Source organism: Chiloscyllium plagiosum, chromosome 18, assembly GCF_004010195.1.
Source record: "Chiloscyllium plagiosum isolate BGI_BamShark_2017 chromosome 18, ASM401019v2, whole genome shotgun sequence".
NCBI lineage: Eukaryota > Metazoa > Chordata > Chondrichthyes > Orectolobiformes > Hemiscylliidae > Chiloscyllium > Chiloscyllium plagiosum.
The window spans coordinates 9,143,660-9,168,271 of record NC_057727.1 but is presented as its reverse complement, the minus strand read 5'-3'; the positions used below and the strand labels follow the sequence as shown (position 1 = coordinate 9,168,271).

Below are 24,612 nucleotides of genomic sequence, written 5' to 3'. Positions count from 1 at the left end.
GAGAATAGTTCACAGGTCGGCACAACATTGAGGGCCGAAGGGCCTGTTCTGCGCTGTATTGTTCTATGTTCTAATGCCCCTTTGTGCCAACCATTGCTCAAGAAACTCTAACATATTAAAACAAATGCTTGTTTCTTCCTGATTGAAGTCAAGCCCACCCATCCATCTTCCCAATCCACAGACATGTCTAAATGGACCTTGAATTGATTTATATGGTCCAAGCTTTGTAAAGTATGGCATCAACTCTTTTACTGTTTGTGTGTGTGTGGGGAAACAAATTGTTGATCAGACTTCCCTTCATCCTCCAAAGCCCCTGATCTTTTACTTACTCCAATCCCCTGAAATTTGAGCTGTCTGCCTCAGTGAACAATTTGGGTTAACTTTTACAAACCGCCTCACAAACTTGGAAAAGTCAACGTGGAGACCTCAAAGGCTCCCTATTTCTGAAGAAAGCAAGATCCTTAACCTCACAGGACAGAGCCCCATGGTAAAATAATAACCACAGTAATGTAATAATCAGAGAAAGACACGGGTTTTCTGACATAATTCTGTGTTGAGTTCAAGACCTTGTCCTTCGTCATGGTTAGACAGCTTCTGTTAATTGAAAGTCTTTTCATTTGCATTAAAAATGAATGGGATGGTTATTTGAATTTACCAGCATAAATAACATGGCAACAGCGATGTCTAAAATAAAAATTGACTTCAAAGGGGCAGACTTTTAATTAAAACTGTCTGATTTCAGTGTACAATTTACAGTCAATACACCAAGTTTTCACATCAGTGACACTGGAGCCTTAGTGCCCTGGTACAGGGGGTGGTGTGGCATAACAATATGAAATGGCAGCATGGTGACTATGATACAGGATGATTAATCCTCATTATCTGCAAGGGTGAGAGTTCAAATCCAACCACAGCAGGTATTTTAAAATCAGTTACATCAAATAATTAAATTTACTCAAATACATCTGAAATGAAAAAAGGTTGGGACTGGATTCTCATTGAGACAAGGCCATGCTAAATTGTCCGTAGTGTTAGGTGCAGGGGTAAATGTAGGGGAATGGTTCTGGGTGGGTTGCTCATCGGTGGGTCGGTGTGGGCTTGTTGGGTTGAAGGGCCTGTTTCCACACTGGAGGGAATCTAATCTAATCACGTCAGGCTTGATTTGGATGTGATTTCCTCCTTTTCCAGCAGGCTGCACCTATGCCAGCAGAGAAGGGGCTGGTATGTGACTGCGGCACTGGTGAGAAACCCGAGCTCAACAGAGAGCCATTTGAACTGAGTTCAGAGGGACTCTGTTTTCATTGTAGGAAAGGGATTAACCACAATGTGGGAAGGATCAGTTCATGGAGGAGACACACATCCTCATGAAGGGCAGATAGGCAGATGGCACAGAAAACATGGGTTTTCCTGCAATGGATGTTAATGCTGGATAACGTTACATATTTCACCAAATAAAATGGCATCAGATATAAGTTCATAGGATTCAATGATTGGGAGCAATTGGTTTGTCACCAACAGGGTGTAATTAATTGATGTGGCAATGCATATATTATCCAATAAGGTAAGAAACTGGATATGGATATTGTGGCATTGAAGAACTTAACAGACATTTATTACATCTAACTATTATGTCCAAGTTTTACATTCCTCAGGCATATAAGTAGCTGGGCCAATATTAAGCTGTTGTGTTGTAACAGAGGAGCATGTTTCCCAATAGCGTATTAGTGATCCAGGGTAAGATGGAGAATGAGATTTGTATACCCACAGGATACGCAATACAATGTAGTGATGCTATTGCAAGCACGTCTTTTATTATTGACTGACATATTGACCGTGAGACATAACACAACTCTGAAATGCATGAATGTGCTTGAGTAATTGAACCCCTTGTTAATTAAGTTGTCTAATTATCTGTATCTACAGAAAGCAGAGCCACCTAGAGTGAAACGGCCTAGAGGGAGACCGAGAAAATGGGTGAGTGGCATACAATACGATGAACAAAGTTACTTCCTTGCTGTTAAAGAGCTTTAATTCTCTCAGTGGTCTCTGGGACCATGGTATTGGATTCTCCAATATCCCTCCCCATGTTTTCATTTACAAGCGCCCTGCCAATAATGGGAAAGTCAGTGAGAAGGAGGTACATGTTTTGTTGCAGGCCTGAGGGAGGTAATTTGGCCCATCATAGGTCTGCTAAAGTGATTTATTGCAGGCTGTTCTTAACTAGCTAAGTCCTCAGTGATGTCATTTGCATGGGGGTGGGCATGTTTTATCTTGTTGAAAACAAGCCAGCGAGGGAAGCAAGTATTTCAGTGAACCAACAACATGTTAATATGAAAGTTAATATCAAAGAGACCTTGTTTTGAATTAATTTGTGTCAGCCACCACAGAAAACCGCAGTCATATACTCAGAGATTTTGGAACAAAGGGACAGGAGTACATGAATAAGAAACACTTGGAGGGATACAGGCCAGGCACAGGCATGTGGATTAGTTTAGTGTGGGACTATGGTTGCCATAGACTGGTTGGACCAAAGAGTCTGTTTCCATGCTGTATGACTCTATGAGTAGGCCATTCAGCCCCTTTTAGCCTGTTCCACCATTCAACGAGATCATGGCAGACCTATGACCTAACTCCATATACCTGCCTTTGCCCCATATCCCTTAAAACCTTTGCTTAACAAAAATGTATCTACCTCTGAAAGTTAACAACTGATCTAGAATCTACTGCCATTTGTGGAAGAGAGTTGCAAACCTTTCCCACCCATTGTGAGTAGAAGAACTTCTGAACATCTCTCCTGAGGACCTAATTCTCAAACTGTGACCCTTAGCTGTAGAACCCCCAACCAGTGGAAAAAGGTTTCTCTTTATCTATCCTGTCTTTTCCTGTTAATATCTAGAATATTTTGATCAGATCTTCCCTTAACCTTCTAAATTCTAGAGAAAACAGGCTTCATTTGTCTAATATCTCCTCAGAACTTAACCCTTGAAGTCCAGGTAACATTCTTGTAAATTTATGACTAACAATTTGACACAAAGTGGCCTCACTTTGCCCTAAATCCTTCTTTATTTTCTAAATTTTTGACATCACTGAAGAGGGGAATGCACATCGATGTGGGGAGTGTCACATGTGAATTGCTCTTTAGGAGAAGAAGTAAGCATATGATGGGCCAAATGGCCTCCAGTGCTGTAACAATTCTCTGATTCTATAAGAGTTGAAGGTGGTGTCATCATATTAATGTCACCAATAGTGTGGGGACCTGAGTTACAACCCCATTGTAGCTTGTGGAACTTAAATTCAATGAATAAATCTGGAATTGAAAGCTGGTGCCAGGGATAAGAACATATCTGGCTCACTAATATCCTTTAGGTTAAGGAAATTAGCCATTGACTCCAGCTCTGGTCTATGTGTGACTCCAAGTCAACGGTTGACTCTTAACTATCCTCTGAAATGGTGAAGCAAGACACTCAGTTCCAGGGCAGTTAGGGATGGACAACTACATTGACCTTATCATTGACACCCACATCACCATGAAAGAATGAAAGCTGAAAAAAAAACAACTTTTACACTTTCTATTCAAACTGATGGACATTGAGTTCCCACTTTCTATCTGTGTTGGTATCAGATACTGGTCTCTGGAGCAAAGCTGCTCTTGTAGGTTGGAATCTAATTTCTGTTGAGTACAAGTACAGAGAGGTTCCTGATGAAGGGCTTTTGCCCGAAACATCGATTTTCCTGCTTCTCGGATGCTGCCTGACCTGCTGTGCTTTTCTAGCACCACTCTAATCTAATCTCTACAAGTACAGAGAACCTGCTCCCTACCCAAACCTTTCAGGAATAGATGACCTTAACTTATTTTCTTCCTGTATATATGGAGTCTACAGGCTATGAGTGACCGAGGTCATGTCAGCAGGGGTCTATTTAACCCACTTGTCTTTGTTCAGGTGGCCAGCTGTATTTGCTACCGAGTGTAATTGTTGGGTTAATGAAGGTTGTGTCAGGTTTGATTTTGTTATTCCTTCACGGGATGTGGGTGTCGCTGGTCGGAGCAGTATTTATCGACCATCCCTCGTTGCCTTTAAGGTGATGGTGAGCTGTCTGCTTGAACTACTGCAGTCTGTCTGGTGTAGGGACGCCCACAACATCATTAGGGACAGAGTGGATGCCAAGTGGTGTGTCTCATTTCATTTCTTTTTCATCCTTTCCAGCAGTTGATATAACTGGGAGGCTATTTAATAGGAGAAAGTGAGGGCTACGGATGCTGGAGATCAGAGTCAAAGAGTGTGGCGCTGGAAAAGTACACCAGATCAGGCAGTATCCGAGGAGCAGGGGAGTTGACGTTTCGGGCATAAGCCCTTCATCAGGAGATCACAGGGCAGTTAAGAGTCAATGAAGGACATTGGTAAACTAGGTGGGTTTTTTTACAAAAAGCAATAATGTTTTCATGGTCGTCAGTGGACTTTTAATTCCACACTTCTGTGGAATCTTAAACCCACCAGTTACTTCCTTCTTAGAGTTTGTTAGATGATGTGGTCCCCTTGATACTTTTGTTAAGCATATCACATAATTTATTTCCTTTGTGAATGTGAGGAAAGGCTGATTGCCCACTTGTTGAATCACATCATGAAGTCTTCTCAGCAGTGGCCATCTTGTCTTGAAATGAGATTTGACCGCTGGGCAACCTAGTCAAACTTACCACTGTGCCACAAGACCAAATTCTCTTGTAGAATCTAAATCACTCTCAAATATCTACCATCCATACTTAAGCCCTCTAAACCTCCTCAATTAGATCAATGTCTTGGAACACATTTCCAGTTCTCCATGATTAAGTGTATAAATGATCTGAATCTCTTTGTTAGACCCTAGGGATGTACCCAGGTCTGCGATATCCCTTATTATATACATCAACGGGCAACTCTTTAGATTCCAGCCTGTAACTCACTCCATGTCTCATATACAGCCCATGGGGGCAGCACAGTGGCTCAGTGGGTTAGCACTGCTGCCTCAAAGCGCCAGGCACCTGGGTTTGATCCCAGCCTCTGGTGATTGACTGTGTGGAGTTTGTACGTTCTCCCTATGTCTGCGTGGGCTTACTCCAGGTGCTCTGGTTTCCTCCCACAATCTGAAGATGTGCAGGTTATGTGAATTGGCCATGCTAAATTGTCTGTCGTAATCAGGGACGTGTGGGTTAGGTAAATAGTCAGCGATAAAATGTAGGGGAATGGGTCTGTGTGGGCTGCTTCTTGGAGGGTCAGCATGGACTCTTGGGCTGAAGGGCCTGTGACCACACAGTGGGGATTCTATATACAGCATCTGACTGACTCATAGGATTAGGATTAATGCAGAGACCCAGGTAATGTTCAGAGGATGCAGGTTCATATCTAGCCATGGCAGATAATGGAATGTGAATCCAATAAAAATCTGGAATTAAGAGTCTAATGATGACCATGAAAGCATTGATGGTTGTCAGGAAACGCCCATCTGAATCACTAATATACTTTAGGGAAGCAAACTGCTGTCTTGGCCGACATGTGACTCCAGACCCTCAGTAATATGGCTGAATCTTAACTACCCTCTGGGCAATTAGGAATGGGCAATAAATGCTGGCCTAGCCAGCGATGCCCACATCCTGTGCGTGAATTAAGAAAACTTTAAAAATGAAGCCTTGCCTGCCTCTTTGAAGTGATTTTCTCCTGGCAAACCAAACACCCAGTTCACAGAACAGATGGAAATAAGGGAAGTTTATTGGGGATTTTTGATGTGTTTTTAATTAATTGTAAGAAGTGCACTGAATGCAATGTTGCGGATACTGAGGGCAATAATTGGTGGACATCGGAATGCAATTAAAACATCACAACAACATCCCCCGTAAACAACTGTAATTTATTTCCCATCTGGGACTTTAACAGGCAGTGTTTTCTGACATTTATTGTGCAGCAGCAGGTAGTGTGCTTTCAATTAGCCTCGTTCAAGCTTTTAACAAGTTTGTGCAGTCCCATATTAAACCAGAGAAATACCCAGCTCCAGCAGTAGTGTTTGGACCTTGGTCAGAAAGGGAAGTAGACCTGAGCTAAGCTTAAATGGAGCAGAATTATCACAAATAAAGGCCGTTCTTCCCCTCTTACCTATCCTGGCTATTTGACAAAGACTTGGAATTAGTTGCAAAATTCCAGATTTAACCATTAAATCTGAATTCCATGGTGAGATTTTAACCCAGCTTCCCAGTGAATTTTGGATTAGTGGTGCTGGAAGAGCACAGCAGTTCAGGCAGCATCCGAGGAGCAGCGAAATCGACGTTTCGGGCAAAAGCCCTTCATCAGGAAGGGCTTCCCAGTGAATTAGCCTGGGTCTCAGAGTTAATAGTCCACTGACATTGTCACTCTGGTACTGCCTTTTTTGGTGTGATATTAGATATTAATTTTTATAGCTAACCTAGGCAAGAGTGTTGAACAGCACAGAAACAGACCCTTCAGTCCAACTTGTCCATGCCGACCAGATATCCCAAATTAATCTAGTCCCATTTGCCAGTGCTTGGCCCATATCCCTCTAAATCCTTTCTAATCATGTACCCATCCAGAGGCTTTTTAAATGTTGCAATTGTACCAGCCTCCACCACTTCCTCTGGCAGCTCATTCCATACACATAGCACCCTCTGTGTGAAACAGTTGCCCCTTAGATCCCTTTTATCTCTTTCCCCTCTCACCCTAAACCTATGCCCTCTAGTTCTGGACTCCTCCACCCCAGGGAAAAGACCTTGTCTGTTTACCCTATCCAAAACCCTCATGATTTTATAAACCTCTATAAAGTCACCCCTCAGCCTCTGACGCTCCAGGGAAAACAGCCCCAACCTCTCGCTAGAGCTCAAACCCTCCAACCCTGGCACCATCCTTGTAAATCTTTTCCGAACCCTTGCAAACTTAACAACATCTTTCCTGTAGTAGGGAGGTCAGAATTGAACATCTCAAAGTTCTTTACATCATTGAAGTAGAGTTATTAATATTACAATAGTTACTAAACACGGGTATAAATTTTGACACAGCAAATGGCCAGATAATCCTTTCTTTTGATGTTGGCCAACGCACTTGTCTTTGTTCAACATCGAATCCAAAGGCCTTGTGGAGACTCACAGGATTCTGAGGGCCTTGACAGGGTAAATACAGAAAGATTATTTCTCCTCATGGGAGAATCTAGGACCAGAGGATATAGTCTCAGAATAAGGGCTCACACATTTAAGACAAGGATAAGTAACCTTTCTTTTCTCAGATAGTTGTGAATCTGTGGCTGTTAAGTCTGGGTTGAGCGTGTGGTGCTGGAAAAGCACAACGGGTCAAGCAGCATCCGAGGAGCAGGTGAATCGACGTTTCGGGCAAAAGCCCTTCTTGGGAAATGAGGCTTGTGTCCCAAGGGGACAGAGAGATAAATGGGAAGGAGTGGGGTTTGGGGGAGGTAGCTGAGAAAGCGATAGGCGAATGAAGGTGAGGGAAAAGGTGATAGGTCAGAGGGGGGGAGTGATGGACGGGTCCGGAGGGCAGTGCCGAGTTGGAGGCTTGGGACTGGGATAATGTGGGGGGAGAGGAAGTGAGGAAACTGTTGAAATCCGCATTTATCCCGTGTGGTTGCAGGGTCCCAAGGTGGAATGTGAGGCGTTCTTCCTCCAGGCGTTGGGTGGTAACAGTTTGGCGGTGGAGGACGCCCAGGACCTGCATGTCCTTGACGGGGTGGGAGAGGGACTTGAAGTGTTCAGCCACAGGGCGGTGGGGTTGGTGGGTGTGGATGTCCCAGAGATGTTCTTTGAAACGATCCGCAAAAAGGCATCCCCTCTCCCCGATGTAGAGGAGACCACACCGGGTGCAACGGACACAGTAGATGACATCGGTAGAGGTATAGGTAAATTTCTGACAAATGTGGAAAGGGTCCTTTGGGGTTTTTTTTTTAAATTCATTCACGGGATGTGGGTTTTGCTGGCCAGACCAGCATTTATTGCCCATCTCTAATTGCCCAGAATGCAGTTCTGAGCCAACTACATTGCTGTGGGTCTGGAGTCACACGTAGTCCAGACCAGGTAAGGATCATAGCTCTTCTTCCCTAAAGTACATTAGATTAGTTTTGAGACTGTTTTACTTGGAGAGCTAAACGTATTGGTGCACACGCGTGGTTGGGTGTGTGCTTGTCACAAAAAAGCCAAGGATATTTACTTTATTGTGAAGGAATAATGTTGGTTGCTTTTTGCTCAGTCGCTATTGAAAGTTCTTGCTTGCGTCCAGCGTTGTACTCACCACTCTGTGTGGGATTTGGCTGGGCTTTCCTTCCATTGGAAAGGAGACTGTCGCAGTCTGAGCGAGGACGGGCTGGGGGATGGGAACTGAAACGTTGTAAGTGAACTCAACAGCCTGCCAAGGTTTTGCAACCAGTTCCTTGAGATGGCCCCACATTTGGATAATACTGATACCAACCCATCTTCATAAGCCCACATCAGGGGCTTCCCTCCATCATAAGGTCAGAAGTGGGGATGTTCGCTGATGGTTGTACAATATTCAGCACCATTCACGTCTCCTCGGATACTGAAGCAGTCCGTGTTCAAACACAAGATCTGAACAATAGCGAGGCTTGGGTTGATAAGTGGCAACTAACATTCAAGCAACACAAATGCAAGGCTACGACCATCACCAACAAGAAACAACCGATCCAACATCCCATGACATTCAGTGGTGTTACCATCACTGAATTCCCCTGCCATCAAACATAAGCATTGACCAGAAACTCAACTGGACTCATCACATAAACACAGTGACTACTAGAGCAGGTCAGAGAGTAGGTATATTGCAGTGAGTAAGTCATTTCTTGACCTCCCAAAGCTTGTCCACCGTCTGTAAGGCATAAGTCTGATGGAATTTCCTGCACTGGTCGGGATAGTTGCAGCTCCAACAACACTCCAGAAACTTGACACCATCCTGGACAAAGCAGCCCCCACTTGATTGGCATCACATCCACAAGCATCCATTCACTCTACCACCGACGCTTAGTAGCAGCAATTTGTACCATCTACAAGATGCACTGCAGAGATTCACCTCAGACAGCAGTTTCTGAATCCACAGCTACTTCCAGCCATAAGGACAAGCGCAGCAGATACATGGGAATACCACCCCTGCAAACCACTCACCATCCTGACTTGGAAATATATCACCGTTCCTTCACTGTCACTGGGTCAAAATCTTGGAATTCCCTCCCTAAGGGCATTGTGGGTCTGCTTATAGCACATGAACTGCAGCAGTTCAAGAAGGTAGCTCACCACTACCTTCTCAAGGGGCAACTAGGGACAGGCAATAAATGCTGGGCCCAGCCAGCCATGCTTATGTTCCATGAATGAATGAAAAAGAAGTTTCCTTGTCTTGACTGTCCTACCCACACCCAGATGCCAGGTCCTTCCCATCTCACACCTCCATGTTTCCCATCTCACCCTTCCCTGCAGCTTGCTTCCACTCCTCTGTCCCCCTGACCCCAGTCTGTACTTGTCTCCCTCTCCTTCACTATCTGAGCCTCAATTGCAAGCTGTCATTCTCCTATTTCCCCTCCACAACCTGAGGGGGCGGAATTCCCCAGAAAGAGGGAAGCTGCTGACCCTTCCACACAAAGTGCATAAAACTAACTGGTGCACGCCACTTCAAACCATGTCATGTCCCTGCTGACTTCATCCAGACAGCAGGCTGCAAGGAGAACAAACTTCACACTGATGAGTACTCATTACATGCAAATGTAACACAAGCACCAGCCCAGCACAGAATAGTTTAAGGCTAGACACATGGGCAAGTAACACCAACTGCTTTACTCCTGCAGTCTAAGTGGGGACACCCCAGTGATGGCCCCTGCTGTATAACTGGGAACACCCCAGTGACAGCCCCTGCAGTGTAAGTGGAGACAACCCAATAATAGCCCCTGCAGTGTAAGTGGGACACCCCAATAATAACCCCTGCAGTGTAATTGGGGACACCCCAATGATGGCCCCTGCAGTGTGAATGGGGACACCCCAGTGATGGTCCCTGCTGTATAAGTAAGCTCACCCCATTGATAGCCCCTGCAGTGTAAGTGGGTACACCCCATTGATAGCCCCTGCAGTGTATGTACAAGATCCTGCTGTGTGAAAACTGTCTCCTGCACTTGACTGTATAATGACAGCAACTGCATTTCAAAATAACTCATATTGAGAGGTAACATTGAGATGTTTCTGAGTATTATGTGGCATTGTGAAAATATAACCATTTCTAAACCGTATAGGCTTCAGATTTTCATGTGTAACCATTTTAGCCTCAAACGTTTTTAAATGATCACACTCCATTGAAGAAATAATTGCAAACTCTGTCCACTTCTTCCCATCAATTCCCATTTAAAGAGGAAACAGAGGGATGACAGCATTGCAACTGAATCTGATAAAGGAGTCCCTGAATTTCCTGGAGATGGTGCTGGAGATTGGGTAGGGAGGACCCCTCTGAACACTAACCCCTGACACATAATCAGGGGGAGAGTGACAAGCTGTCATATTGGCAAGGAGCAGCCAGGAACAAGTGGGCACATCTTTGCAACCAGTTTTTAATTTTCTTTATTCATTCAGGAGCTATGGGCATCACTGGCAAGTCCCAGCGTGATTATCCATGTCAGAGGGGGCTGCCTTCCTGGATTGAAGCAGTCCTTGGGATATAGGGACAATGCTGTTAGGGAGGGAATTCCAGGATTTTGACCCAGCGACAGGGAAGGAACGGCGATATATTTCCAAGTCAGAACGGTGAGTAGCTTGGAGGGAAACTTGCAAAGGGTGGTGTTCCCATGGACCTGCTGCCCTTGCCCTTTTAGATGCAGGAAGGGAGGTGGGAGCGACAGACCAACTCCTTCAGTTCCTTGATACGTGACTCATGTGAGAAATTTAAACTTTATAAGCCTACATACCTGGCTCAGTTTATTTTCTTTATTCTTTGACGGGATATGGGTGTCACTGATAAGACCAGTATTTGTTACCCGTCCCTAATTTCCCCTTTTTCAAGTGGCTCAGGGACTATTTTATGAGTCAGCCACGTTAGTGTGAGACCAGACCAGGAAAGGCTGGCTGATTCTTTGCCTTAAAAGGCATGAACGAACCAGATTGGTTTTGATAACAATCGGTGATATTGTTGTCACAGTCACAGTCAGCATCACCAGACGCAGATTCTTCAACTTGAATTTAAACTTTGAGAAAGTGAGGATCGCAGATGCTGGAGGTCAGAGTCTAAAAGTGTGGCATAAGCTCAAAACGTCGTCTCTCCCACTGCTCGGATGCTGCCCGACCGGTCGTGCTTTTCCAGCGCCACACACTTTGACCCTGAATTTAAGCTTCACCAGCTGCCTGTGACCCAGGACCCCAGATCATTAGCCTGGGCCTCTGGATTACCAGAGGAGTGGCATTATCACTACAACCCCGTCCCCTAAATTGCATCATTCAGATTAGGCACATCACTGAGAATGAGTAAGGCACCTGGGTGGCCAGAATAATTGTTAAGAACCACACAACACCAGGTTATAGTCCAACAGGTTTGTTCGGAGCGCTGCTCCAAAAGCTAGTGCTTCCAAATAAACCTGTTGGACTATAACTTGGTGATGTGTGATTTTTAACTTTGTCCACCCCAATCCAACACCAGCACCTCCAAATCATGAATAATTGTTGTTATTTAATGGGCTCATGCTCGAAACGTCGATTCTCCTGCTCTTTGGATGCTGCCTGACCTGCTGCGCTATTTAATCAGCCCCATCATCCTGCATTGTTTATCTAGATGTGTCACTGTCGTGTTTTAATAGAGGGCCGTTCATGGTATTCAGCTTTTATCCCATCTTGGGTTTGCTCCTTACATTCAGGGAGGAATATCTGGAGGCCCCACTCCTCTGCAGCTTTTCAAACACTTTAATGTAACCAATTGAACCCCCTGCTGCCTACCATACAAAATCTCCAACCAGGTTTTAACAGGAACAGACTCCTCACAACTTCCTCACTCTTATCTGTCAGCTCAGGCCCGAACAGGTCGAATAGAGAAAAGGGTGGGGGGGTTAGCCAAATGGACGCTTCCCAGGGAAACTTCTCCCCCCTGCCACCCCACCCCACCTATCGACTCATGGCAAAACCAACAGTCAACAAAGGCAGGTTTTGTGGAATCCTCCCAGCCACAGACTGAGAGGGGTTGTGCAGTAATCTTGCCGGTTATTAGTGCCAGTTGTGTGCTGGAGAATCAGTGGGGAAGAGGAAATGTGGACTATTAGTGAAGGAAGTGCTCAGCTGGGATAAACATTCCAGGGATACCACACATCAGGACACCAGCTGCCAGTATTCCCTCTCACCTTTCAGCCATACCTCCTCCCCCTCCCCCCCAACCCCCCCCCCCCACCCCCACCCCTCTACAGTGTGTGCATTCTTGGGAGAACAAGAGACAATACCTGAAGGCTCGCTGGGCCTGGGTATACTGCTCACTCTGCTCTTTGCAAGGACGCTGCCCAGCGTTTTCACAGCCTGGCCCTTTCATCTTAATTGAGGCGGGTATCGGACGTTTGCTTTTTCTAATGGAGGTAGTTTTGTTTGTGTGCTTGAAGTGATATTGCATGAGCGAGCTTCCCCGTCAGCCCCTCACTCGTTCTTAGTGGCCCTCTTAAGCGACAAGCTGGTTATGAAACCATGTCAGGTACTGGGATCTGTACTGGTCAGGTGAATTGGCCATGCTATATTGCCCATAGGTGTTAGGTGCATTAGTCAGATGGAAATGGGTCTAGGTGGGTTACTCTTTGGAGGGTCGGTGTGGATTGGTTGGGTCGAAGGGCCTGTTTCCATGCTGTAGGGAATCTAATCTAATCTAATCTAAAAACAAAAGACGCTGGAGATCACAGCAGGTTAGGCAGCATCCGCGGAGAGAGAGCAAGCTAACGTTGTGTGTCTGGATGACTCTTTATCAGAGAAACAACTCGCTCATAGAATCCTTACAGTGTGTAAACAGGCTCTTTAGCCCAACTAGTCCACACCAACCCTCTGAAGAACATCCCACCCAAACCCATTCCCCATTACTCTACATTTACCCCTGACAAATATGCCTACTCTCCAAATCCCTGAACACCACAGGCATTTAGCATGACCAACCCACCTGACCTGCACATCTTTGGACTGTGGGAGGAAGCCAGAGCAACCAGAGGAAACCCAAGCAGATGCGGGGAGAATGTGCCAGCACCACACAGACAGTCACCCAAGACTGGAATTAAACCTGGATTCCTAGTGCTGTGAGGCAGCAGTGCTAACAACTGAGCCACCGGGCCACCGCTCCTGCTGCACCGCTCCCAAAGATCCCAGTTGCTCTGAAATCCTATCAACAACAAACTGCATTTATGAAGCAATTTTAGTGGCGTGAAATACCTCAAAGCGGTTCACAGGAAAATTATCAAACAAAATCTGGAGATCAAGCTTCGTAAGGGGATATTGTGAGCGATGGCACAAAATCTTGGTCAAAAATGTATGTTTTAAAAAGCATCTTAAAGGAGAACAGTGAGCTGGCACGATATAACTGGAGAGTTCAGGGACTGAGTTTCCGGACAGCTGATTGGACCACTTATGGTGGGGCAATTTAAGTCAGAAATCCGCAAGAGACTGGAATTATAGGAATGTAGAAATCTTGGGGGAATGTGAAGGTTATATATTCAGGAAGAGGAGAAGTTGTGGAGGGATTTAACAACAAGGGTACTTGGAATACCGGTCTATGAACTCTTAATGTGATCATCTGAAAGTCTTCTCACATTACATTACTCCATTTTAAAGCAAAACAGGACCATGAGACCATTCAGCCCGTCAAACCTGAGCAATTAGATCCTCGACTGATTTGTTTCTCAGCTTCACTTTGCTTCATATCCATCGATACCCTTACTAAGTGGGAATCCATCAATCTAAGACTGAAAATATTCTGGTTATGCACCAGAACTAAGGCCTTTTGTGGGATTGTTTCAAATCTCAACGACTCCCTGTCTTCAGGAATATTTTCTGATTTCACTCCATAATCGGCTTTGCTTTAATTTTAAGGTTGTGTCCTAGTTGTGGGTTTTTCCTTGAGGGAATCATGTCCACTCTTTTCAATTGCTGTCATTTGAAAGATCTCCTGACGATGTCTATTTCTTCAGAAGATCTTATCACTTTATAGTGAAAATGTCCGTCTCTTTTCTCCAGAGAAAGTTGTCACTTCTGACTGAATGTTCTGCCCCTTGTTCCCAGACCAGATTCTTGCAGTTCCCTTAAAGATATCAAATATAAAACATTAAGTGTTGGAGAAACTCAGCAGCTCTGCCAGCATCTTTGGAGATAGAAACAGAGTTAACATTTGCAGTCTAATATGACTTCTTCAGGACCAAAGGGAAGTGGAAATGTGATGGGTTTTATGATGTTGAAAAAATGGGGAATGCTAAATGGAACAAGGGGAGATGTGGTGCTGGAAAAGCACAGTAGGTCAGACAGCATCTGATGAGCAGGAGAATCGATGTTTCAGGCATAAACCCTTCATCAGGAAGAGCTTATGCTGGAAATGTCAATTCTCCTGCTCCTTGGAGGCTGCCGGACCTGCTGTGCTTTTCCAGCACCACACTCTCGACTCTGATCTCCAGCATCTGCAGTCCTCAATTTCTCCAAGGGGAGGAGATGGCCTAGTGGGATTATCGCTGCACAACCCAGGAAATGTTCCGGGGACCCAGGTTTGAATCCCGTAATGTGGCAGATCGTAGAATTTGAATTCAATACGATTCTAGAAGTAAGTGTCGAATAATGACCTTGAATCCAGTGATTGTCAGGAAAAAAAACCTATCTGGCTCGCTAATGTCTTTTAGGAATGGTAGTCTGCCACCTTACCTGACCTGGCCTACATGTGACTCCAGACCCACAGCAATGTGGTTGACTCTCAACCTCATACAGGGATGAGCAATAAATGTTGGCCTAGCCAGTGATACCCTCATCCTGTCAATGAATACAAAAAAAGTGTTGGAAAGATTAGAGGGTGAGATATTAGAGATCAAAGACATAATTGAACAAAAGGTAAAGACCATAAGATATAGGAGCAGAATTCGGCCATTTGGCCCACTGAGTCTACTCTGCCATTCGATCATGGCTGATATATTTCCCAACCCCATTCTCATGCCTTCTCCTTATTAACCTTAATCCCCTTACTAATCAAGAACCTATCTATCTTTGTCTTAAATACACTCTGCGGCAATCAGTCCCACACATACACCACCCTCTGGCTGAAGAAGTTCCTCTTCATCTCAGTTCTAAATTATCGTCCCTTCACTCTGAGGCTATGTCTAGTCTCCCCTACGAGTGGAAATATCTCCTCCATCTCCACTCTATCCAGGCCTCTCAGTAAGCTGTAAGTTTCAATTAGATCTTACTTATCCTTTTAAACTCCATTGAGTACAGACCCAGACTCCTCAACCGCTCTTCCTGTGACAAGCCCCTCATCCCTGGGATCATTCTTGTAAACTTCCTCTGGACCCCCTTCCAATCCCAGCACATCCTTCCTTAAATATGGAGCCCAAATGCAGTTTGACCAGTGCCTTGTACAGTCTCAGCAGTATATTTATGCTGTTGTGGTTTAGTCTGCTTGAAATGAATGCTAATGTTGCATTTGCCTTCCTAACTGCCAACTGAACCTGCATGTTAACCTTAAGACGATCCTGAACTAGAATTCCTAAGTCATTTTGGGCTTAACATTTCTGAAACCTTTCCACGTTCAGAAAATAGTCTACATCTCTTCTTCCTACCAAAGTGCATAACCTCACACTTTCCCACGTCTTTTTTCCATCTGCCACTTCTTTACTCCCTCTCCTCATCTAGCCAAGTTCTTCTGCAGCCTTCCTACCTCCTCAGCACTACCTGACCCTCCACCTATCTTTGTGTCATCTGCAAACTTTGCAGCAAGGTCCTCAGTTCCTACATCCAGATCAATAATGTTGACAGTGAACAGATGTGGTTCCAACACTGACCCCTGTGGAACTCCACTAGTCACCAGTTGTCATCCTGAAAAAGACCCCTTTATCCCCACTCTCTGTCTTCTGCCAATCAGCCAGTCCCCTATCCATGTCTGTACCGTGCCTCAAACACCATGGGCTCTTAACTTATTTAGCAATGCCGTTTGCGGCACCTTGTCAAAAGCCTTCAGGAAATCCAAACAGATTACGTCCATTAGTTCTCCTTTGTCTAACTTTCTTGTTATCTCCTCAAAGAATTCCCAACAGGATTGTCAGGCATAACCTCCCCTTGACGAAGCCTTGCTGACTCCATCCTATTTTACCATGCACTCTCAAATACTCTGCAATCTCCAGTTGCTGGAGAGATTTTCAAAGATGCAGTACTGTCTGTCTGTGTCAGTGACAGTCAAAGGTTGAAGCTGAAAGCAGATTCTGGGTTAGAGTGGTGCCGGAAAAGCACAGCAGTTCAGGCAGCATCCGAGGAGCAGGAAAATCGACGTTTCAGGCAAAAGCCCTTCATCAGGAATAGAGCAGCACTCTCTAAATTTTGCCGAGTGCAGTAATTTGAAGGAATTTGAAGTTTCAATTTCAGCACTCCTGTTTCTGAGATGAATCTGAAAATTACCGGTTATTCTTTGATTGTCAAAAACCAGATCACATTGAGAAGAATTGGAAGCAGCTGTGAGACTTCAACCCTCTTTTTTGACAGAATATACCTTGATACATGGGAGTTGTGTTGTTTCTTCTTTGTGTTTAATTTTTCTCCCACCCATAATAATTCTGTAGAATTGTGTATGTCTTCATCCTGTCTGTGTATGTTATGTGTACGTGTTGTGGAAAATGAATGTATAGTGTCATTCACAAAGCAGCTTAGTTGGTTCATAGTTTGCCACTTGTTTAAAGAATAAGTTTGCCAGAAATAAAAGCATTATTTTTGAGTTTGCTGAGAAATCTTGTGATAGTCTCCTTTGTTTCTAATTAACGGTAATAAAGAGAAACATTTGACCAATTTTGGTGAGTGAATAAGGATGTAACAGGCACTGGATGGCGTGCAGAGGAGGCTCACCAGGTTGATTCCAGAGTTGAGAGAGTTGGCTTATGAGGAGAGATTGAATAGACTGGGACTATACTCATTGGCACTCAGAAGAATGAGGGGGCATCTTATCGAAACATATAAAATTATGAAGGGAATAGATAAAATAAAAGCAGGCATGTTGTTTCCACTGGCAGGTGAAAATGGAACTGGGGGCATCGCCTCAAAATAAGGGGGAGCAGATTTAGGACTGAGCTGAGGAGGAACTTCTTCACCCAAAGGGTTGTGAATCTGTGGAATTCCCTGCCCAGTGAAACAGATGAGGCTTCCTCGTTGAATGGCTTTAAGGCAAGGATAGATTTATTGAACAGTAAAAGAATTAAAGGTTATGGTGAGCGGGCAGGTAAGTGGAGCTGAGTCCATGAAGAGATCAGCCATGATCTTATTGAATGGTGGAGCAGGCTCAAGGGGCCAGACGGCCTACTCCTGCTCCTGGTTCTTATGTTCTTCTGTTATCACGCCCTGGCTTCAGGTTAGACTAACAACCCTGTTCTGCTCAGAATAAGCCACAGAAAAGAGATGTAGGTGTGTGCTTTGAATGTCTCATGTCTAGATGTGAAAAATCTTTTAAATCTTAAAGACAATGATGCTTTATCCCCGAAGTTGCTGTCTACTTGTGTCCGCTTTTCCCCTGAAGATCTTGTCCCTTTGAGATTGAGTTCTAGCTTTTCCATGGAACTGCGCAGTGGCCCCTTTTTATATTCACACATCCACCATTTACCAACCGTGGTAAATATATATTCACTCATCCACCATTTACCAACCGTGGCCATTGAGGAGAAGTCTTCGGCTGGAATCTTGTTTTAATATTTTCTAATACCCAGTTTGCCAATTTTCGGTGAAATTTACAGCTCAGGAATTGGTCATTTGTCTTGTGTTCATGATTGTGTTAATGTAACCTTCTCCACAATCTCTCTTTTTTTAATGCTTTGGATGAGATTATAGAGGGCATGGTTAGTAAGTTTGCAGATGGCACAAAGATTGGTGACATAGTGGACAGTGAAGAAGGTTATCTAAGATTGCAAAAATATCTTGATCAATTGGGTCAATGGGCTGAAGAGTTTAATTTGAATAAATGCGAGGTATTGCATTCTGGTAAAACAAACAGGGGCAGGACTTGCTAAAAGGCTTCTGGATAGGTATACGATTAGAACAGATTCCCTACAGTGTGGAAACAGGCCCTTCGGCCCAACCACACCGACCCTCCAAAGAGTAACCCACCCAGACCCATTTCCCTCTGACTAATGTACCTAACATTATGAGCAATTTAACATGGCCAATTCACCTGACCTGCACATCTTTGGACTGTGGGAGGAAACCGGAGCACCCGGAGGAAACCCATGCAGACACTGGGAGAATGTGCAAACTCCACACAGACAGTTGTCCAAGGCTGGGATCAAACCTGGGACCCTGGCACTGTGAGGCAGCAGTGCTGACTGCTGAGCCACCGTGCCACCCTGAGTGGGAAGGTTTTAGAGGAATATCAGCCAAGTGCTGGCCAATGGGACCAGATTAATTTAGGATATCTGGCCAGTGTGGACGAGTTGGACCAAAGGGGCTGTTTCCATGCTTACATCGCTATGACTCTGTGACCAATAATGGTAGGGCCCTGGGTAGTGTTGTAGAACAGAGAGACCTAGGGGTTCAGGTATATAATTCTTTGAAGTTTGTGTCACATACAGACAGGGTGGTTAAGAAGGTGTTTAGCAAGCTTGCCCTCATTGCTCAGACCTTTGAGTATAGAAGTGAGGACAGCATGTTGGTGAGGCCTCTTGCGGAGTATTGTGCGTTCTGGTCACCCTGTTATAAGAAGGATATTATTAATCTGAATAAGCTTCAGAAAAGATTTACCAGTTGCCACGAACAGAAGGCTATAAGGAGAGGCTGGATAGACTGGTTTTGTTTTCACTGGCGTGTAGGGATGACCTTATAGAGATTTATAAAATCGTGAGGAGAGAGATAAGGTGACTGGCAGATGTATTTTCCATAGGGTGGGGGATTTCAAAACTAAGGTGAGAGGAGAAAGATTTTAAAAAGACATGAGAGGCAACATTTTTGCACAGAGGGTGGTTTGCATATGGAATGAACCTCCAGAGGAAGTCGTGGACGCAGGTACAGTTACAACATTTAAAAGACATTTGGACAGGTACAAACCAGAAATATTTGGAGGGATATAGGCCAAGTTCAAGCAGGTGGGACTAGCTTAGTTGGGATTATGACTGGTTGGACTGAAAGGCTTGTTTCAGTGCTGTATGACTATATGACTCTTTACATCACCCCTATGTCTCACTCTCATCAACACTTGTTCCTATTTTTCTCTATCATGTATATAACCCATGTATTCTCTTAAAGATATAGACCCTGCCTGGAGACTGGTAACAGTCACTGGCCATTCTCCAGCACCCCATTTAAAAATGCATTCTTTATGTTTGAACTGAATGAAATGTGGTATTGGTTGACCATTTAATCCTTGACTCTTAGTTCTTTTATTCCCTGTGTTAACTAACACTGAGTACAGATCTGCTAGCTAAGGTAAGGTCACCAAAGATGTACTGGAGACATTTGGGGCAGCTCTCCCATGACAGAGAGAGAAAGAAAGAAGAACAACTAGTGCTGGTTTAATCTGAGCGTTACCATGCCTCAGGGGAAGAGGTTGAGAAGGACAGTCCTTCAGGGTAACCTCAGCTGCTGCAGAATTGAACCCACACTGCTGGCATCACTCTGTATTGGAAACCAGCCATCCAGCTCACTGAGCTAACTAGCCCCTAGAGCTGTGCCTTGGGGTTTCTGCTGGGGAGTGGGAAATTGCCGCTGCAACACCACTAGCACAGATAGACCCTATTAGGATTCAAGGAGATAATACCCCCCATTAGATGTAAAATTTCCAATTTTTTTCCTGGGAGACCAGGACACAATATTAGTAAGCACATATAAGCACTGGAAAAATTGGATACTAATTTGTTTTTCCAAACTGAAATCTATCTTTTACATTCCAATAGTCCCCAATGTTGATTGTGGGGGTTTTTCAGGCACTTGCTTTAATAGGGTCATTGCCCTTTTAAGAGCTCACAATACTCTGAGTTTGATTACTCTGTTCTGGTTTAGAGGGTATATAAACCTTGGACTCCTTTCAGCGCTGACAGTCGGGACATGAGTAGTACATGCCTGTTCTTATCTAGGGATCTTTTCCAAAGGAGAATTTTTAAAAAGATAACAAGGTTCTGAATTAAACGTGAAAAAGAGTGGCTTGTTCAAATGTATTGCCTGCATGCTCTTGTTCGATGGTTTTGTTTTAATGAAATGCATGACTCATTTCAATAATACAGGGTGGTTTTGTACTGCTTAACTTACCGGCAGCTGAAGCCTGCAGAAAAATTTGTAGTTCTCGCTGCTAAGAAGGGAGAGTTTTGTTTCAGAAACATCAGCTTGGGCTGTGAAGCTCTAACAGCTGGCTAGGAAGTTGACAGCGAGGACGTTACCATCCAAGGGGTAGTAGTGGAAATTAAATGGCCCCACTTCTGCACTTGGCATAACACCTGTCACATCCAGTGAAAACTCGTGCGGAGGTGTCGGCACGTTATAGAATCGCTACATGTGGGAGCAAGCCATTTGGCCCATCGAGTCCACATCAACCCTGCAAAGATTAGATTAGATTCCCTACAGTCTGGAAACAGGCCCTTCGACCCAACAAGTCCACACCGACCCTCCGAAGAGTAACCCACCCAGACCCATTTCCCTCTGACTAATGCACCTAACACTATGGGCAATTTATCATAGCCAATCCACCGAACCTGCGCATCTATGGATTGTGGGAGGAAACCGGAGCACCCAAAGGAAACCCACACAGACATAGGAGAAGAATGTGCAAACTCCACACAGACAGTCACCTGAGGCTGGAATCGAACCTGGGTCCCTGGTACTGTGAGGCAGCGATGCTAACTACTGAGCCGAAGAGTATCTGACCCAGACGCATTCCCCTGCCCTGCATTTGCTATAGCTAATCCACCCAGCCTGCACATCCCTAGATACTTTGGGCAACTTAGCATGGCCAATCCACCTGACCTGCACATCTTTGGATTGTGGGAGGAAACCGGAGCACCCAGAGGAAACCCACGCAGACACGGGGAGAATGTGGAAACTCCACACAGATAATCGTCTGAAGCTGGGATCAAACCTGGGTCCCTGGTGCCGTGAGGCAGCAGTGCCAACCACTGAGCCACCATTTTTCATGCTACTGAAACAAACACAGGGGAGGCTGGAGAAACTCAGCAGGTCCTATCAAGAGAGAAACGAGAATTAGCGTTTTGACTGTGGGGTGACTGTTCCTCCAGAACACTGCTGAGCGGTGCCCAGGGCCCGAATGTCCTGGTTGGGAGTAGTGGGATAAATCCTCAGCTGAATGGCTGAGAGATAGGGGGCCAGGGGGAAAATGCCTGCTTTCCCAATGGTGTGGCAGAGCGAATGTTGTCCAGCCCCCAAGGGTTTTTGCCCAGCTATTGGAAAGCATAGGCATAGTGGGTATTATCATGAGATTATTAATCTAGAGACCCAGAAATTGATCCGGGGACCCCAGTTCGACTCCTGCTGTCCAGCAGATAGTGAAATTTGTATTCAATGAGAAAAATCTGGAATGATCAAGAAGTAATTACCAAGTGTCAGAAAAATCCATCTGGTTCACTAATACCCTTGAGGGAAGGAAACTGCCATCCTTACCTGGTCTGGCCTACATGTGACTCCAGAGCTACAGCAATGTGACTGACACTTAACCGCGCTCTGAAAAGGCAGAGCAAGCCACTGAGTTGAAGGGGCAGTTAGGGATGGGTAGCAAATGCTGGCCTAGCCAGTGTTGCCTGTGTCATGTCCACAGTTCTTACAGATGCACCATAGAAAGCTTCTTATTTGGGTGCATCACTGCATGGTGTGGCACCTGCTCTTCACACCTACTCATGAATCTCTAGAGATTCGTGAACACAGCCCAGTCCATCATGTTAAGCAGCCTCCTATCCATTGACTGTGTCTATACTTCCCACTGCCTCGGGAAAGTAGCCAACATCATCAAAGACTCCTCCTGCCCCGCTTTTACCTGTCCAAAGATGTGCAAGTTAGGGTGGATTGGCCATACTAAATTGCCCATAGTGTCCAGAGATGTGGAGGCTAGGTGGGTAAGCCATAGGAAATGCAGGGTTATAGGGAACGAGTAGGAGGGGTGGGTCTGGGGGTGGGGGGGGGGATGTATTTAGAGTCATAGAGATGTACAGCATGGAAACAGACCCTTCGGTCCAACCCGTCCATGCCGACCAGATATCCCAACCCAATCTAGTCCCACCTGTCAGCACCTGGCCCATATCCCTCCAAACCCTTCCTATTCATATACCCATCCAGATGGCTTTTAAATGTTGCAGTTGTACCAGCCTCCTCCACATCCTCTGGCAGCTCATTCCATACTTGTACCATCCTTTGTGTGAAAACGTTGCCCCTTAGGTTTATTTTATATTTTTCCCCTCTCACCCTAAACCTATGCCCTCTAGTTCTGCACTCCTCCATCCAGGGAAAAGACTTTGCCTATTTATCCTATCCATGCCCCTCATAATTTTGTAAACCTCTATAAGGTCACCCCTCAGCCTCCGATGCTGCAGGGAAAACAGCCCCAGCCTCTCCCTATAGGTCAAATCCTCTAACCCTGGCAACATCCTTGTAAATCTTTTCTGAACCCTTTCAAGTTTCACAACATCCTTCCAATAGGACTATTTCAGCGGATCAGGCTGGACTTCAGGGGCTGAATGGCCTGTTTGCACATTGTAAGGATTCTAAGAATCGATGAGGGCTAATGCCCGAAACGTCGATTCTCCTGTTCCCTAGATGCTGCCTGACCTGCTGCGCTTTTCCAGCAACACATTTCCATTTCTAAGAATCGATGTAGAAGTTAGCAGATTGGCATGGATAGAAGATTGGTTGGCAAGCAGTGCAGGTCTGTATGGGTCTTGTTTTAATTGGTCAGATATAGTGAGTGGTGTTCCTCAGGGATCAGTGTTGGGACTGTGACTGTTTACAATTGAGATAAATGATTTAGAGGAAGGGTCATTTTGAAATATTGATGATTTAATGGTGGTGGTTTATAAGTAGAGAAGTTGCCACAGGCGATTTAGTGATGGGAAACAAAAGACACTTAGTTGCATGTGATAGCGGAGTAGAGTTGAAAGTAGAATCCTGGAATATTTTTGAAGCAGAGATGGAGACAGGTCGTTCTGCTATAATGTGGGTTTTGTCAGCACGAACGCGATCGATGAATTGTGGACACTGTTTGGATAATGCAGACTTTCTATGGAACGGGAATAGCGATTTTCTATTAGTGATCTTCTCCAGCAGTTTTCCATAGCAGAGGAACTGATTACACTACCTACAGTGTGGAAACAGGCCCTTAGGCCTCCGAAGAGTAACCCACCCAGACCCATTACCCTCTGAACCTAACACTACGGGCAATTTAGCATGGCCAATTCACCTGACCTGCACATCTTTGGACTGTGGGAGGAAACCAGAGCACCTGGAGGAAACCCACGCAGACACAGGGAGAATGTGCAAACTCCACACACACAGTCGCCCGAGGCTGGAATCAAACCTGGGACCCTGGTGCTATGAGGCAGCAGTGCTAACCACTGAGCCACCATGCCGCCCCAAACTGTTGCGTTATAGCAGAGCGACCTGTCAATCCTTGGTATGCAAGAGGAATGAAAGGTCATGAGGATTAGGAGGGATGCAGATTTCACATTTCAGATCAACCATGATCTTTTTGAATGAATGAGTAATATTTATTGTCACATGTATTTTACAGTGAAATACAATAAAATACAGTGAAAAGCTTTCGTTTGTTGCCATAACCCGGCACCATTTTGGTAGTTTAAGAATAAAGGAAAATGGAGTGATATAGCTTAAAGAGATGTCCATCTACGTCTGGGTTCTGAACCAACCAACCACCACCGCCTCACCAAACCCAGCTAACATCAAAGACACCAATCCTCACGTGCCATCTCTCACTGTTGGGCCGATTCACCATCGTCACTGCCAGGCACACCAATGTTGGAGTCTGTTGGCGCAGTCCATTTTGCCATGGTACCCTCCCGCCACTGCCAAATGACATAGCAGGCGAGAGGGCTGAGTGGCTCCTGGGTGATTCACATGGTCATGAGGACGCCCATGTTCTGATCCCTGAAGGGAGTGTTTTTTTGGACCTCGGTTAACTGCCCACCTGCTTGTCGAGGTGCGTCTGTGGTGATGGTGTCAGTCAGTGATGGTGTCAGTCAGTGATGGTGTCAGTCAGTGATGGTGTCAGACAGTGATGGTGGTGACGCGGCAGGCAAAATCCCAGCAGCTGCTATCATTATTAGAGAGAGAGAGGGAGTCAAGGCTTGAAAAGCAAGGTGAGGGGCATCCCGTCTACAGAGATGTCCAGCTCCCATGGGCTGAGGAAGATATCAAGGATCTGTTGTTGGGAACCGCAGCTGTGCTGGTCAGGTTCGGGTGGGGGG

General features: G+C 45.2%; 1 protein-coding gene across 4 annotated transcripts in view; it reads left to right on the top strand.

Annotated features, from left to right (window-relative positions):
• Positions 1-24,612, top strand: part of si:ch211-161c3.6 (high mobility group AT-hook 2b) — a 222,959-nt gene that overhangs the window by 80,047 nt on the left and 118,300 nt on the right. For all 4 annotated transcript variants that reach the window (XM_043707659.1, XM_043707656.1, XM_043707657.1 and 1 more), the window contains exon 4: positions 1,924-1,974. In XM_043707659.1, coding sequence (XP_043563594.1) covers positions 1,924-1,974 — 51 coding nt within the window. The remainder of the gene's footprint in view (positions 1-1,923; positions 1,975-24,612) is intronic.